Source organism: Budorcas taxicolor, chromosome 23 (assembly GCF_023091745.1).
Source record: "Budorcas taxicolor isolate Tak-1 chromosome 23, Takin1.1, whole genome shotgun sequence".
Taxonomy (NCBI): domain Eukaryota; kingdom Metazoa; phylum Chordata; class Mammalia; order Artiodactyla; family Bovidae; genus Budorcas; species Budorcas taxicolor.
Window position 1 is genome coordinate 16,393,300 of NC_068932.1, and position 15,023 is coordinate 16,408,322.

At 37.9% G+C, this 15,023-nt stretch overlaps 1 protein-coding gene across 1 annotated transcript in view; it reads right to left on the minus strand.

Annotated features, from left to right (window-relative positions):
• Positions 1 to 1,081: 1,081 nt before the first annotated feature.
• Positions 1,082 to 15,023, minus strand: part of LOC128067984 (cytochrome P450 2C31-like) — a 58,025-nt gene continuing 44,083 nt past the window's right edge. The window contains exons 4-6 of the mRNA XM_052661127.1: positions 13,834 to 14,021; positions 3,282 to 3,423; positions 1,082 to 1,263 (exon numbers count right to left, since the gene is read on the minus strand). Coding sequence (XP_052517087.1) covers positions 1,082 to 1,263; positions 3,282 to 3,423; positions 13,834 to 14,021 — 512 coding nt within the window. The remainder of the gene's footprint in view (positions 1,264 to 3,281; positions 3,424 to 13,833; positions 14,022 to 15,023) is intronic.

Consider the following 15,023-nt stretch of genomic DNA (forward strand, 5'->3'; position numbering starts at 1 on the left):
ATGGCAGAAAAATAAAGAGATACATACTTTTTAGGGTATTATTCTTCAGTATTGATGAAAAAAAATGCACATATATGTGCAGACACTTAACTGCTAGCAAACTATCCCAAAGAGATAGTACAGGAATAATAAAAGATGTATGCAGGTAGGAACATTTCTATATTAACAGAAGTTCAAAATTAATCTAAATATCCTTGAACACTAAGATAATTTTTAAGATTTTTATAGGCATGAAATATGGTATTATGAGATACATTTATTTATATAGATTGTGAAAGTACCTGTTACTATAATCTAATGTCACCAAGAAGTCAGAGATATATTATAAATAATACATACATACCCACAGAAACACACATGCATATTTCTCTGTGTGTTCAAATATAAACATAAATACATATTATTTTCCTTCTTTTTTGCTTTAATATGTCTGTATATCTGTAAATGGGTCTATGTGTGGGTCTGTGCTTAACAACTAGGAGAAAAGAAAAAGGACAGCCTTGAAAATAACCAGCAAATGTAATTTTTATCTTATGTTATTCCCCCTAGCTGGAGCAATCTTCCTCTGCTTTCTTCCTGCATGTATGTATGTATGTGTATATATATATATGTATGTATACAAATATAAAAACATATACATCACACAAATAATTACACTTTAATGAACATTGAAAAAAACAGAAGTTATACATGCCAAACTGTCAAGAGATTATTCCCTGAAGAGATAATAGCAGTAAGAGATGAGTACATTATGCATATATATTTTTAACACATGTGATAATTTTCCACTCTAATTTTTTTTTAAAGTCAAAATATGACATTTATAAGGTACCTTTCCACTGTAGAAGAGACACAGCTTAAGATCTCAGTATAGAATTACAAAAAACATTTTATTGAAGACAAAACAATCAGCTATATTTTGCAAAACTTGAACCGAATCTTAAAGAAAATCAGAAGAGACAGGGCTCAGGAATGTCACTCCTGACATTAAGGGAGAGGTGGACCATCAAGGGCAAAGAGCATCAGCTTGTGTAGATAGAGCTGCAGAGGCTTGTTCTGTGATCTGGCAGCAGCCCTTTCTTCAGAATGCAATGAAATAGACCTCGTAAAAGTGTAGTAGAGAGCCTAACGCTTTCAGAAGTTGTGTAGTGTCAATATTCTTCGGATCAACCAGAGATTTCAAGGTAAAATGCTGTAAAATGCTGACCAGGAGTAAAAACAGCTCCATGCGGGCCAAACCTTCTCCAGCACAAACTCTTTTTCCTAAAAATGAGACATAAATGAAATATTCACATAATTCTCATTTGACCTAGTGCACAGGGAGGTGTAGATAAATATGAAATGAAAGACAAGAGTAAATAAATAAATAAACTAAGGAAAGACCAAATAACCAATGGCATCTCCTATTTAACCAAAATCTGGTCTGCTTCATTCCCTCAGAACATATTTCTGTGTACATTCTATTTAAAAATCTGTTCTGTACACATGGAACTGCTGGAACTGCTTTCCTAAGGGTGAGCTGTGACAATTTTCTAGACTCACACACACTCACAGAAACATATATACACATACTCACTCATCCCAATCGGCATGAGACACACTCTCCATTTTTCATCTACCTCTAACCCAAGTCTCAACAACAGTTTTAATTCTCCTCATCTGATTCCTAAAAATAATCTTTACCTTGCCATGTCCCTTCTTTAACACTATTTTAAGAGTTTACCACTATCAGGTATAAAAAGAAATGTCACAAACTAGACACAAGTATTACTACATGTTCAGACATCCCCAGACACATAAGCTATTTCAAGTGTTAGGAATTTCCAGTCATTCCTCCAACTGAAATACTCATCCCCTCAGCTCTGCCAGCTGAGATTCTCTACATCCTTCTAGACCGACCGCAGGTGTCATTTATTCTATACAAACTTCTTTGATCTATTCAGGCAGATATAATTTACTCCCTCGCTGGTATTCCACAAGACTTATTAGTGCTTCTAATACAGAATATTTCACTTGAAGTCATAATTATTCCTCTGTCCCCACACACTGGAATATAAGCTCATAAGTTAAAGCCTTAGATCTTATAATGGTAGCACAGTGTCAGGACAAAAGCAGTCCCACAAACCCTGTAAATTGAGCAGAAATCTTGAGCAGGCTCATTTTGCAACAAGGGATCCAAAATTCAGGAAGAAGATAAGGAGATTAGCAGGTCTCTATGAGATGACCTCTGGGCATTGTTCATAGTCTGGGGATGTTTCTCCATCTTCCCAGATCCATTCTGTTTGTTTTTCTTTTGCACCTACTCTGTGTTTAGGAAGTTGATTTCTTTGGGATGCATAACCCCAGTAGTTACCGTCTTCACTGTGAGTAAACTCAGAGGATTAAACATTGAGAAGGTTAGAGTATGCCCTCCCTCAGTCCCAGCCTGTCAGGCCACAGTTTCAGCAGTGGCTGTATTCTCCAACCTGCAGACCCATCTCCTGCTGAGGCAGCCATTCTCTCTTTGCTAAAAATCTGCTTGAGTTTCAGCAACACCCTCCTTCTCCCGACCCTTTCGACATAGAATGGTAGCATTGTCCTGCTGATGCTCATCCCTGAGTACCTGACCACTCCTTGCCACTTTCCTTAATCGTGTCCGCACCTCTGAAAACAGTTTCTTCATTAAACTGTCTAAAGTATCCTACCTTTTTCTTTCAGGGACCCTGAAAAATTAAAGGAAGATACTAACTATAAAATATTTCTTCCTGCAAGAAAACTTCCTTTATCTTCTAACTACTCTGCCCTCTGCCCTGTCCCTCAAAATGCAAGATTCAGGAGCTTCTCTCTCTGGGAGCCCATAGAAACCCTTTGAAGAGTATTTTCTCTCTGGAGTATCCTTGCCTTTAACCTGCATTCCTCTTTCTTAGAGGAAGGATGCATCTGTTACTCACATTTGTATCTCTGGACCTGAGTGATCATGAGTCTACTACATATAAGGTATGTAGACCACATGAGTGAATTGACTTCATTGAGTGAATTGACTTCTCAGGGCAGGGGAGAAAAGTCGCAGTGTCTAGAAACCTAGATATCAAGGAGGAGCTCTTAGGAGACTCAGCAGCGGGTAAGAGAGCAGAAGTCAGGAAATACAGCCTCCAGTCCAATGAGAAATTATCTGCACTTTGGGAGTGGTGCCTCTGGCCTCATGCAAATGACAATTTGTCCAGCCCAGACTAGCCTCCATGCAAAGCCCTTCCTTCTCTCATTTTACCACTGAAGTACAGACAAAAATGAAGCATGCTTGCCTGCTGAAAAAGCCATGAAGTAGTCACTCTTCTTAAAGTTACCAGTTTTATCCAGGAAGTGACCAGGATCAAACTGCTCTGGGTTGGGAAACTCTTTGCCATCGTGCAGAATAGAAGTCAGAGATGTTAATATGGTTGTGCCCTGAGATAAAGAGAAACAGATTAACTGTATTTTTTTAATGGTCATGGAGCTTGAAAAAAAAAAAAAAAAACTACCTTGTCTAACCCTTTCATTTTGTAGATGAGATGCCTGAGGCACACACACAAAAAATTATTCTTTCCATGTCAGAGAACAAATTAATGACCAAGCCTGTGCTGTGCTTAGACACGCAGTCATGTCCGACTCTTTACAACCCCATGGACTGTATCCCACCAGGCTCCTCTGTCCATGCGGATTCTCCAGGCAAGAATACTGGAGTGCCATGCCCTCCTCCAGGGGATCTTTCCAACCCAGGGATCAAACCTAGGTCTCCCTCATTGCAGGCAAATTCTTTACTGTCTGAGCCACCAGGGAAGCCCAATGACCAAGCCTAGAAAGTGAAAGTGAAGTCGCTCAGTCGTGTCCGCGACCCCATGGGCAGTAGCCTGCACCAAGCTTCTCCGTTCATGGGATTTTCTAGGCAAGAGTACTGGCGGGGGTTGCCATTTCCTTCTCCAGATGACCAAGCCTGACAGTTCAGGGCACTGTTAAAACCTGACTCCAAGACAATCGTCTTCAGCTTGTAGCCTACCTGCTGCACTTGCCTCCCAGTAAATCAAAGAAGCTGCATTTTCTTGACAAAAGACAAACAAAAGAAAAAAAGCCATATTGTTTAAACATGCTGATGTCACTGAAAATCTAACTCATTCTCTTTGGAATCAACTATGACATCTTCTTCAAAACTACATGAGTGGCCATATTTTTGAAAACTATTTTCTTCTCCTACTAAGATGAGAAACTGGTAAGCATACGCGCCTCCTGCTATGTTTTTGCAATGTATTTGTTGAATATTCTTCTGGAAATATGATGGCATTTCTGGTTTCTTTTAAGGTTTTCCTAAACTCAGAGATACCATGTAACATAATGATTTAGAATTTAGCTTTCAGAATCAATTAAGCATTTCTCTCTACTAAATTAATCTCTGTGACTATAGGCAAGTTGTTTTTTGTTTTGTTTTGTTTTGCATTTCCATTCCTCATTTTCATCACAAGTAAAATATAAACAAGGAGTTCCCTGCTGGCTAGGGTTCAATCTGTAGCTTAGGTTTAATCCTTGCTTGGGAAACTGAGATCTCACAAGTTGCTCAGCATGCCAAAAAAAAAAAACTAAACTAACAACAACAACAAAACAGAAACAATAAATTTGTATTATTTTATTATATAATGAGATAATATATGAAATACTTTTAAAACAGAGGTTAATATCACAAGCTAAAATGCTCAATAAATAGAAATTTTGCTACTATTATGATAACAATGATTTTATTCACAATATCTTGGGATCATAATACTACAGAGACAAAATTCAAATTCAGATTCATTTGAATACCTTCTGGTATACTGTATGGCCTTTCCAAATATATGATATAATTCTCACTCCAAAACATCATGAACTGAAAAACAGATTGTCATTTCCATGAGGGCAAATAAATAAAAGAATCAAGATTTCTGGGAGAAATAAAAAAAAACCTCAGATATGCAGATGACAACATTTTCTTATGGCAGAAAGTGAAGAGGAACTAAAGAGCCTCTTGATGAAACTGAAAGGTGAAAAAGCAGGCTTAAAACTCAACATTCAAAAAACTAAAGTCAGGGCATCCAGTTCCATCACTTCATGGCAAATAGATGGGGAGACAATGGAAACAACGACAGACTTTGTTTTCTTGATTCCAAAATCACTGCAGATGGTGACTGCAGCCATGAAATTAAAAGGCACTTAATCCTTGGAAGAAAAGCTATGATCAACCTAGACAACATATTAAAAAGCAGAGACATTACTTTGCTGACAAAGGTCTGTCTAGTTAAAGCTATGGTTTTGCCAGTGTCAAGTATGGATGAGAGAGTTGGTCTATAAAGAACGCTGAGTGTCAAAAAATTGATGTTTTTGAACTGTGGTGTTGGAGAAGATTTTTGAAGGTCCCTTAGACTGCAAGGAGATCAAACCAGTCAATCCTGAAAGAAATCAGTCCTGAAAGTTCATTGGAAGGACTGAAACTGAAGCTCCAATACTTTGGGCACCTGATGAGAAGAACTGACTCATTGGAAAAGACCCTGATGCTGGGAAAGATTGAGGGTAGGAGGAGAAGGGGATGACAGAAAATGAGATGGTTGGATGGCATCACCGACTCGATGGACATGAGTTTGACCAAGCTCTAAGAGATGGTGATGGACAGGGAGGCCTGGCATGCTGCAGTCCATGGGGCTGCAAAGAGTTGGTCATGAATGAGCAACTGAATTGACTGAAATAAAGGAGAAACTGAACTTTCAGTCTTTCCTGAACCTGTTTCTTATGACACAGCAACTCCTGTGATTCATTTTCTGGCCTGGGTGGGCTTAGAGATATACCATAAGCATGAAGTACAGAAACATAGTATGGTCACACTACACAGGCTTTCATATAAGGTTAATAAGTGACAAAAAAAAAATTATCCTGGATGATGGGACCATTTGTTGCTGTTTAGTCACTAAGTTGTATCTGACTCTTTGCAACCCCATGGACTGTAGCTTGCCAGGCATCCCTGTCCATGAGATTTCCCAGGCAAAAATACTGGAGTGGGTTGCCATTTCCTTTTCCAGGGGATCTTCCCATCTGAGGAAGATGGAACCATCTACTTCAAGGTATAACAGAGTAACTGCTTTTGAGTTGCCCTCACAAACCTGAAATATATATAAATACAGAGAGGAGGACTTTCGTGGTGGTCCAGTGGTGAAGAATCTGCCTGCCACAGGACATGGGTTTGATCCCTGGTCCGGGAACATCCCACATACCTGAGGGCAACAAAGTCCGTGCACTACAACTACTGAGCCCACATGCTCTACAGCCTGCATGCTGCAACAAGACAAGCCATTGCAATGAGAAGTCCAGGCACTGCACTAGAGACTAGCCTCTGCTCACCACAACTAGTGAAAACCCACACGCAGCAATGAAGACCCAGTGCAGCCAAATTAGATAATACTTTCTGAAATCTACGGGGGGGAGGGGGGGGAGGGGGGGGAGGGGGTGTGCGGGGAACACAAAGTAACAGCTTTCCCGCATTGAACAAGAAGCAATCCAGGACTGTGATACTTTAATAAAGAGGAATTGGTAGGCCCTATATTCCCTCCTAATATACTTCTAAGAACATTTTCCTCCTAGAGTGCAGGGAGGTGGCAGCCAAGCAAAGTGGGACCCTTACTGAGCTAAGGAGACAGAGATCAAAACCTGATGCCTACAACTCACGAGGAAGGACACAAGTCAGGAAGAATCTATAAACAGGGAAGATCTCAAAATATACGAGACTATTCTCTGTACTTTCATGTCTGTGGGTTGGGCAGCTTCAGGACCCCAATTAGAGTACGACTCCTGAGGAGGTGAGAACTGAAGGTGGATACCAGATACTGTACAGTGATAGAGAAGTTGAGGTTCCAACCCAGTGAGAGTGGAAAGAACTTTCCTGGCAACTCAGATTTTCTGTCATGATTGATCCCCCAAATTCTAAGTTGTTGGATTAGTGAACCCACCCTGGACTAAGGGTCATGCCCTAAGATTAAATCAAAAATTGAAATTAAATCACAATGACAATTATAGTAAGCTTAAGAGACTAAAGGACATCTGTCAGTAATTTAGGTGCCTATCAAAATAAAATTCAGTGCCCTTTAAAGAAAGGGTAACCCAGACTCCCCATAAGCCATCATTCAAAATGTTCACTATAAAACATAAAAATAAATGTGAAATGAAGGAAATGTGGCCCAAATTTGAAGAAAATATAGCCAATAGAAGTAGAACCCATCTAAGAACTACACAAGAACTACAAACCATCTATCATAAGTATATCCATGTTCTTAAAGGAATAATTAATAACAAAAAAATAATAAATGCAAAATCTCTACAAAGATTTAAAACTATAAAAATAGAAATTCTAGAAATGAAATTTTTACTGAATTGAATTAAAACATTAGAGACTGCAAATAAAAGATTAGTGAATTAAGAGACATATCAATAGCGTAATGGCTGGGAAACCCCTACTGTAAGAACTTTCCAAAAGACAGTAATTATAAACTGTGAAATACACACAAACACACACATTCTGCAAGGTAGCCAAAAGCAGAATATACTAAAGTGTAGAAAACACTTGAGAAGACAAAAAGATACTGGGTGAGTTTTCCATTTTAATGATGTTATCATGAGGACAGGTCTCAGACAACAAAATATTGAGTGACTAAAATATGGCCATAAGCCAACTCTCATTGGTGTAAAGAATCAGTGACTACAACAGCTGTACCTTCTGTACAGAAACAAAAAAAAAAAAAAATGGGGGGTGGGAATACAATAAAAGAAAGAGCTAGAAAAGAAGACCCTTAAATTCCTTATATAAAATATCCCAAATCTCTGATAATCCTATAATCCTTGAATCACATGTGGAATGAATTCCAGATAACTACCCTAAAGTTAAAAAAAAAATCTAAATTTAAAACTCAGAATTTCGAGTACAGAACAGAATAGTTCAGTTCAGCTCAGTTCAGTCTCTCAGTCGTGTCCGACACTTTGCGAACCCATGAATCACAGCACCCCAAGGCCTCCCTGTCCATCACCGACTCCCAGAGTTCACTCAAACTCTTGTCCATCGAGTCCGTGATGCATTCCAGCCATCTCATCCTCTCGTCCCCTTTTCGTCCTGCCGCCAATCCCTCCCAGCATCAGAGTCATTTCCAATGAGTCAACTCTTCACATGAGGTGGCCAAAGTACTGGAGTTTCAGCTTTAGCATCATTCCCTCCAAAGGGCTTATCTCCTTCAGAATGGACTGGTTGGATCTCCTTGCAGTCCAAGAAACTCTCAAGAGTCTTCTCCAACACCACAGTTCAAAAGCATCAATTCTTCAGCACTCAGCTTTCTTCACAGTCCAACTATCACATCCATACATGACCACAGGAAAAACGATAGCCTTGACTAGATGGACCTTAGTCAGCAAAGTAATGTCTCTGCTTTTTAATATGCCATCTAGGTTGGTCATAACTTTTCTTCCAAGGAGTAAGCATCTCTTAATTTCATGGATGCAATCACCATCTGCAGTGATTTTGGAGCCCAAAAAAACAAAGTCTGACACTGTTTCCACTGTTTCCCCATCTATTTCCCATGAAGTGATGGGACCAGATGCCATGATCTTCATTTTCTGAATGTTGACCTTTAAGCCAACTTTTTCACTCTCCTCTTTCACTTTCATCAGGAGGCTCTTTAGTTCTTCCTCACTTTCTGCCATAAGGGTGGTGTCATCTGCATATCTGAGGTTTTTATATTTCTGCCAGCAATCTTGATTCCAGCTTGTGCTTCATCCAGCCCAGTGTTTCTCATGATGTACTCTGCATGGAAGTTAAATAAGCAGGATGACAATATACAGCCTTGATGTGCTCCTGTTCCTGTTTGGAACCAGTCTGTTGTTCCATGTCCAGTTCTAACTGTTGCTTCCTGACCTGCATATAGATTTCTCAAGAGGCAGGTCAGGTGGTCTGGTATTCCCATCTCTTGAAGAATTTTCCACAGTTTATTGTGATCCACACAATCAAAGGCTTTGGCATAGTCAATAAAGCAAAAATAGATTTTTTTCTGGAACTCTCTTGCTTTTTCAATGATCCAGCAGATGTTGGCAATTTGATCTCTGGTTCCTCTGCCTTTTCTAAAAGCAGCTTGAACATCTGGAAGTTCCCAGTTCACATATTGCTGAAGCCTGGCTTGGAGAATTTTGAGCATTACTTTACAGAATATTTAACCACTGCTAAAACAAGCAAATGAACAAAGCTTGGTGTTCCTCAAAGGAAATAAATGAATCACGAGTCCCTATTATATATATTATTATATATAATAATAACAATATATTATTAAAAATATGTAGGACATAATCCAAAATTATTAGACATACACACATGCACACACACACACACACACACCCAGAATATGTGACCCATATACAAGAGAAAAAGAACAGTAACACTAAAATAACAATAGTGATAATGAAATAAACATATAAGAACTCTGAACCACAATCAAATTTTGAATTTATAACTATAGTTAAGGAAATGAAAAAAAGTCTCAACATTAACTAAAATGTTAATGAATGAATGATCAAAATATAAATTGCAGAAAGAACCCAAATGGAAATTCCAAAACTAAAGTTTATGGTTGATTAGATTAATTATTAAATAGACTTTACAATAGTTTGAAATAAAAAGTTAGTAAAATAGAAGAGAAAATAAATAAAACTTTTTTCAGTCTGGAGAAAAGGAAAAAATTGAAAACAAATAAGCAAACAGAACCTAAGGAACCTTTTCAACAACACCATAAGGTGATTAGAGTACCAAAAATAAATAAAATAAGTAAGACAGAATGCACAAAAAATATTCAAGAAAATAATGAAGAAAATATAGACATCCTACAATGTAGACAAATAAAACAAATAAAAACAAAAGCAGACTTAAACTTAAATGTATTGTAGTTAAAATATAATCAAATACACACAGAAAACTTGAAGGCAGTCGAAGAAAAATGGCCCATTACCTACACAAGAACAAGAATTCAAATGACTGCTGACTACTCATCAATAAAAATGGAAACCAGAAAATAGTAAAATGAAATATTTAAAGTGCTAAAAAGAGAAAACTTATAGCCAGTTAACACAGTAATCTATATGCAGATATGCACCTGTTGTAAACAAAGTTTTATTGGAATACTTCTGTGGCTATTTCTTAAAATATTATCTATGGTTACCTTTATTCTACAATGGCAGATTGAGACCACATGGTCCACAAAATCAGTACCACTGCTTGGCCTCTTAAAGAGATGTTTGCCAACCCTGTTTAAAGCAAACATTATAACATTAATGGTAGCTTTATAATATACATACATATTATACATGTGACAACGTTGGTATAAGAGAGAAGGAACAGGTTAAATACTCACATATGATTGCAGTGTTCTTATATTTTTTAATTTAATAGTTTAATTTTAAGAAGACTGTAAAAATTTATGATTACATATTGTAATCTCAAGACAAATCACCTAAAAAATAGTTCAGTGACAATAGATATTTATACTCCTGAAAATAATCTACTAATCCAGAGGAAGGCAGGAAATGAGAAGCAGAGTGACATAAAAAAGAGGGACAAACAAAAAAAACCAATTATTTAAAAATACAGTTATTCCTAAGAGAAGACAGTAAAGGAGGAAGAGTAGAATTATGAACTTGGTGGATAAGTAGGACACAAATGATGAATCTGCAAATATAAACCCTCCATATCAGTAATTATATTAAATTGCAACAAACTAAACATTCCAATTTTAAAAGTAGAATGCACTTAATAGACATATAGGGACAATCTATCCAGAAGGAACAGAGCACGTTCTTCTTAAGCACACATGAAACATTATCCAGAATAGATCATATGTTACGGCACAAAACAAGTATTAAGAAGTTTTAGAAGACTGAAATCATATCAAGTATATTTCCAAACAAAATGTTAAAAATTGAGAAATCAATTATAAGAAAACTGGAAAATTCACAGAGATGTGGATATTAAACAATATGCTACTGAACAATCAAAGGATCAAATCATAAATCAAAAGAGAATCAAAAAGTACCTTGAAACAAAAAATAAAATAAAATGTAAACATAGCATACCAAAACTTGTGAGGTCAAGAAAAGCAGTTCTAAGAGAAAAATTCAGTGATAAATACCTACATAAAGAAATGAGAATGATATCAAACAAGCAACCTAACTTGACACCTCAAAGAACTAGAAAAAGAAGAAAAAACAAAGCTCAAAATCAGCAGAAGGAAGGAAATAGAGATCATAAGGTAAATAAAAGAAACAGAGACCAATAAGACAATTAAAAAAAAAAAAAAAACACGAGACTAAGAGCTAGCTTTTTAAAGCCATAAGGAAAATCGACAAACCTTTAGCTAGACTTACCAAGAAAAGAAGAAATAAGACTAAAATAAGCAGAAATAAGAGGAAACATTACAACTGATACCAGACAAATACATACAATCATAACAAACTATTAATATAATGAACCATACTGGAACAAATTGGAGAACTTAGAAAAAATAGATTCTTAGAAACCTACAACCTATCAAGAAAGAATCATGAAGAATTAGAAATTAGAAAATTTGAATATATGAATCATGAGTAAGGAAATTGAATTGGCAATCATACACTCCCAAAACACAAAGTGCAGGACCAGACAGTTTCACTGATTAATTCTACCAAATATATAAAGAGAAATGAATACCAATTCTCAAACTCTTCCAAAAAATACAAGAGGAAAGGCCACTTCCAAACTAACTTTAAAAAGCCAACATTACCCTTCTATTACAACCAAAAAGAATATTACATGAAGTGAAAGTTACAGGCCAATATCCTTGATATCTGGTTCCATCACTGCATGGCTAATAGAAGGGGAAAAAGTGGAAACAGTGACAGATTTTGTTTTCTTGGGCTTCACAGTAACTCACTGAAGACAGTGACCACAGCCATGAAATTATAAAACGCTTGCTCCTTGGAAGAAAAGCTATGATAAACTTAGATAGCATATTAAAGAGCAGAGACACTACATACCAACAAAGGTCTGTACAGTCAAAGCTATGGTTTCTCCAGTTAATTATGTATGGATGTGAGAGTTGGACCATAAAGAAGGCTGAGCGCCAAAAAATTGATGCTTCTAAATTGTGCTGCTGGAGAAGACTCTTGACGAGTCCCTTGGACTGCAAGGACATCAAACCAGTCAATCCTAAAGGAAGTCAGCCCTGAATATTCATTGGAAGGACTGATGTTGAAGCTGAAGCTCCAATACTTTGGCCACGTGATTTGAAGAACTGACTCATTGGAAAAGATCCTGATGCTGGGAAAGATTGAAGACAAAAGGAGAAGAGGTCAGCAAAGGATGAGATGGTTAGATAATATTGCCAACTTAATGGACATGAATTTGAGCAAACCTGGGGAGAGAGCGAAGGTCAAGGAAGCCTGGTGTACTGCAGGTCATGGGCTGAGAAGAGTCAGACATGACTTAGGGACTGAAAAACAAAAACAATCCTTGATAAACATAGATGCAAAAATCCTCAACAAAATATTAGCAAACTGAATTGAAGAATACAGTAACAGGTGGATTTATGAGAAAGCTGGATTTATTCCAGGGATGCAAGGATGGTTCAACATGTGTAAATCAACTGGTGTGATAGAATTCATTAACAAAATGAGGAATAAAAATCATAGAATCCTCTCAGTTGATTCAGAAAAAAAAAAAGCATTTGATGAAATTCAACATTCACTTATTATAAAAACTCTCAACAAAGTGGTATAGAAGGAAGGTACCTCAACCTAATACAAGTTATATATGACAATCCAACAGTCAATATCATTCAACAGTGAAAAGGTGAAAACTTTCCTCTAAGATCAGTAACAAGACCAGAATCACCAGTTATATTGAACAGAAGGAATCAGGGTTTGGGGAAATTTTTCTTAAGACACAAGAGAAATGAGTATGATCAAATGCTAATGGAAAAGAGCCAGCAGGGAAGGAGAGAATACAGAAAAAAAGAAGAAATTATTATTTGAAGAGGAACCATGAAAAAGTGAGAGGAAAGAGATCCATGACACAGATGGAAAGATTTACTTTAGACAAAAGGAAAGCCCTTCTTCCACAACAACAAAATGAAAGAGAAAATAAAGGGATGTGGATATAGCTAAGTTTGTAAATCTAGTGGAAGGGAGTTGAGGGAGTTCCCTATAATGGCTTCTGGCTTCTGAGTGGAAGACCAGATCATTTGGGGAAAAGTCCATAGTGGAGAACTGGAAGGGAATAATTCAGAGCTGAAGGTTGTTGGTGTGCTTGTTGGAGCAAGATGAGTTCAGTTACGAAGCAAGAATGTTGGATAAAATTAAGGAGACCTGTTAAGTTAGTGACAATAATATCAACCTGATGGGCTGCATGGTCTTCCAGAAAGGATCAGTTGTTTAAATGCAGGTAGGGAGGAAGAAAACTGTTGCACTGGACTTTTGACAAGAAAGTGAGACAAATAGGGAGGTGCTTACTGACTAAGTGGTAAGAGTAATAAGACATACACTGTAAAATAAGGAGTGGACAAAAGAGTAGCCTAATGAACAGGCAGAATATGTACTGAGAATCCTGTGGGAGTCTAAGCACTATTATATTTATTAAATTGTATCTACAAATTAAAAGGAAAGGAGCATGTGGTCAAAGGGTGAAATGCCTGAGACATGACTATGTAATACCTGTAGACAATTAGGCAATCTATGCATCTATTGCTGTGATAGTTGAAACCTAAGAATCTTAATGAGGTGTATAGATGAAATACTTCTCACCTTGGGAATGATATATTCTCTGAATTTAATGTCCTGAGCTGCTGCATGGGGTAGGTTGTTGGGGACAACTACAATGTATCTCATGATCTCATGGATCACAGCATCTGTGTAGGGCATGCGGCTCCTGTCCTGCATGCAGGGGCTCTGGTTTCTGCCAACCACATGGTTAATTTCTTCCTGGACTTTAGCTGGCAAGGTAGAAATCAGAATTTATGTCAAGTGATATCTCAAAGGCTCACAGCATGCAGTTTAACCATTTTGTTTATGTCAGTTTTATTTTATGAAAGTTCTAAGAGAGTAGAAGTACTCTATGCAGTAAATACTTAATAAATGGACCAGCTGAACAATGCTTGGTTGACTCAACACATAGGAATAATGACTAAGTTAAGGGAGAATGACCAAGATACCAGAGTAGGAAGACTCTGAGATCACCTCCTCCCACAAGCATTACAAAATGATTAATACAATGATTTGCAGAGCAACTATCAATAAGAACAACATGAAGTCTAAGAGAAAAGTTCTTCAACAACTAAAGACATAAAGATGGAGTCACGAGATGCATAGGAGAAACAGAAACATAGCATAGTTAAGACTGTACCCCCAGGTAGGAGACCCATGAACAGGATAATTACAATTACAGCGGTTCTTCCTGAGGAGTGGGGGTCACTGGGCTCCCTAAGCCAGGAGTGCTGCACCAGGAAGATGAGCCCCCAGAGACCTTGGCTTTGCAGGCCAGCAGGGCTTAATTTGAGATGAGCACCTGAGGTCAAGGGAGGTGGCCGAGAGGAGCAACCCCACGTCCAAGGAGCGGCAGCTGCACGGGTGCAGGAGGGCCAAGAGGAGCTACTCCACATTCAAGGTCAGGAGGGGCAGCCGTGAGGAGATACCCCTCGTCCAAGGTAAGGAAAAGCAACTGCACTTTGTTGGAGCAGCCATGAAGAGATACCCCACGTCCAGGGTAAGAGAAACCCAAGTAAGACAGTAGGTGTTGCAAGAGGGCATCAGAGGGCAGACAGACTGATACCATAATCACAGAAAACTAGCCAATCTGATCACATGGACCACAGCCTTGTCTAACTCAATGAAACCAAGCCATGTCTTGTGGGGCCACCCACGAGGGGAGGGTCATGGTGGAAAGGTCTGACAGAATGTGGTCCACTAGCGAAGGGAATGGCAAACCACTTCAGTAT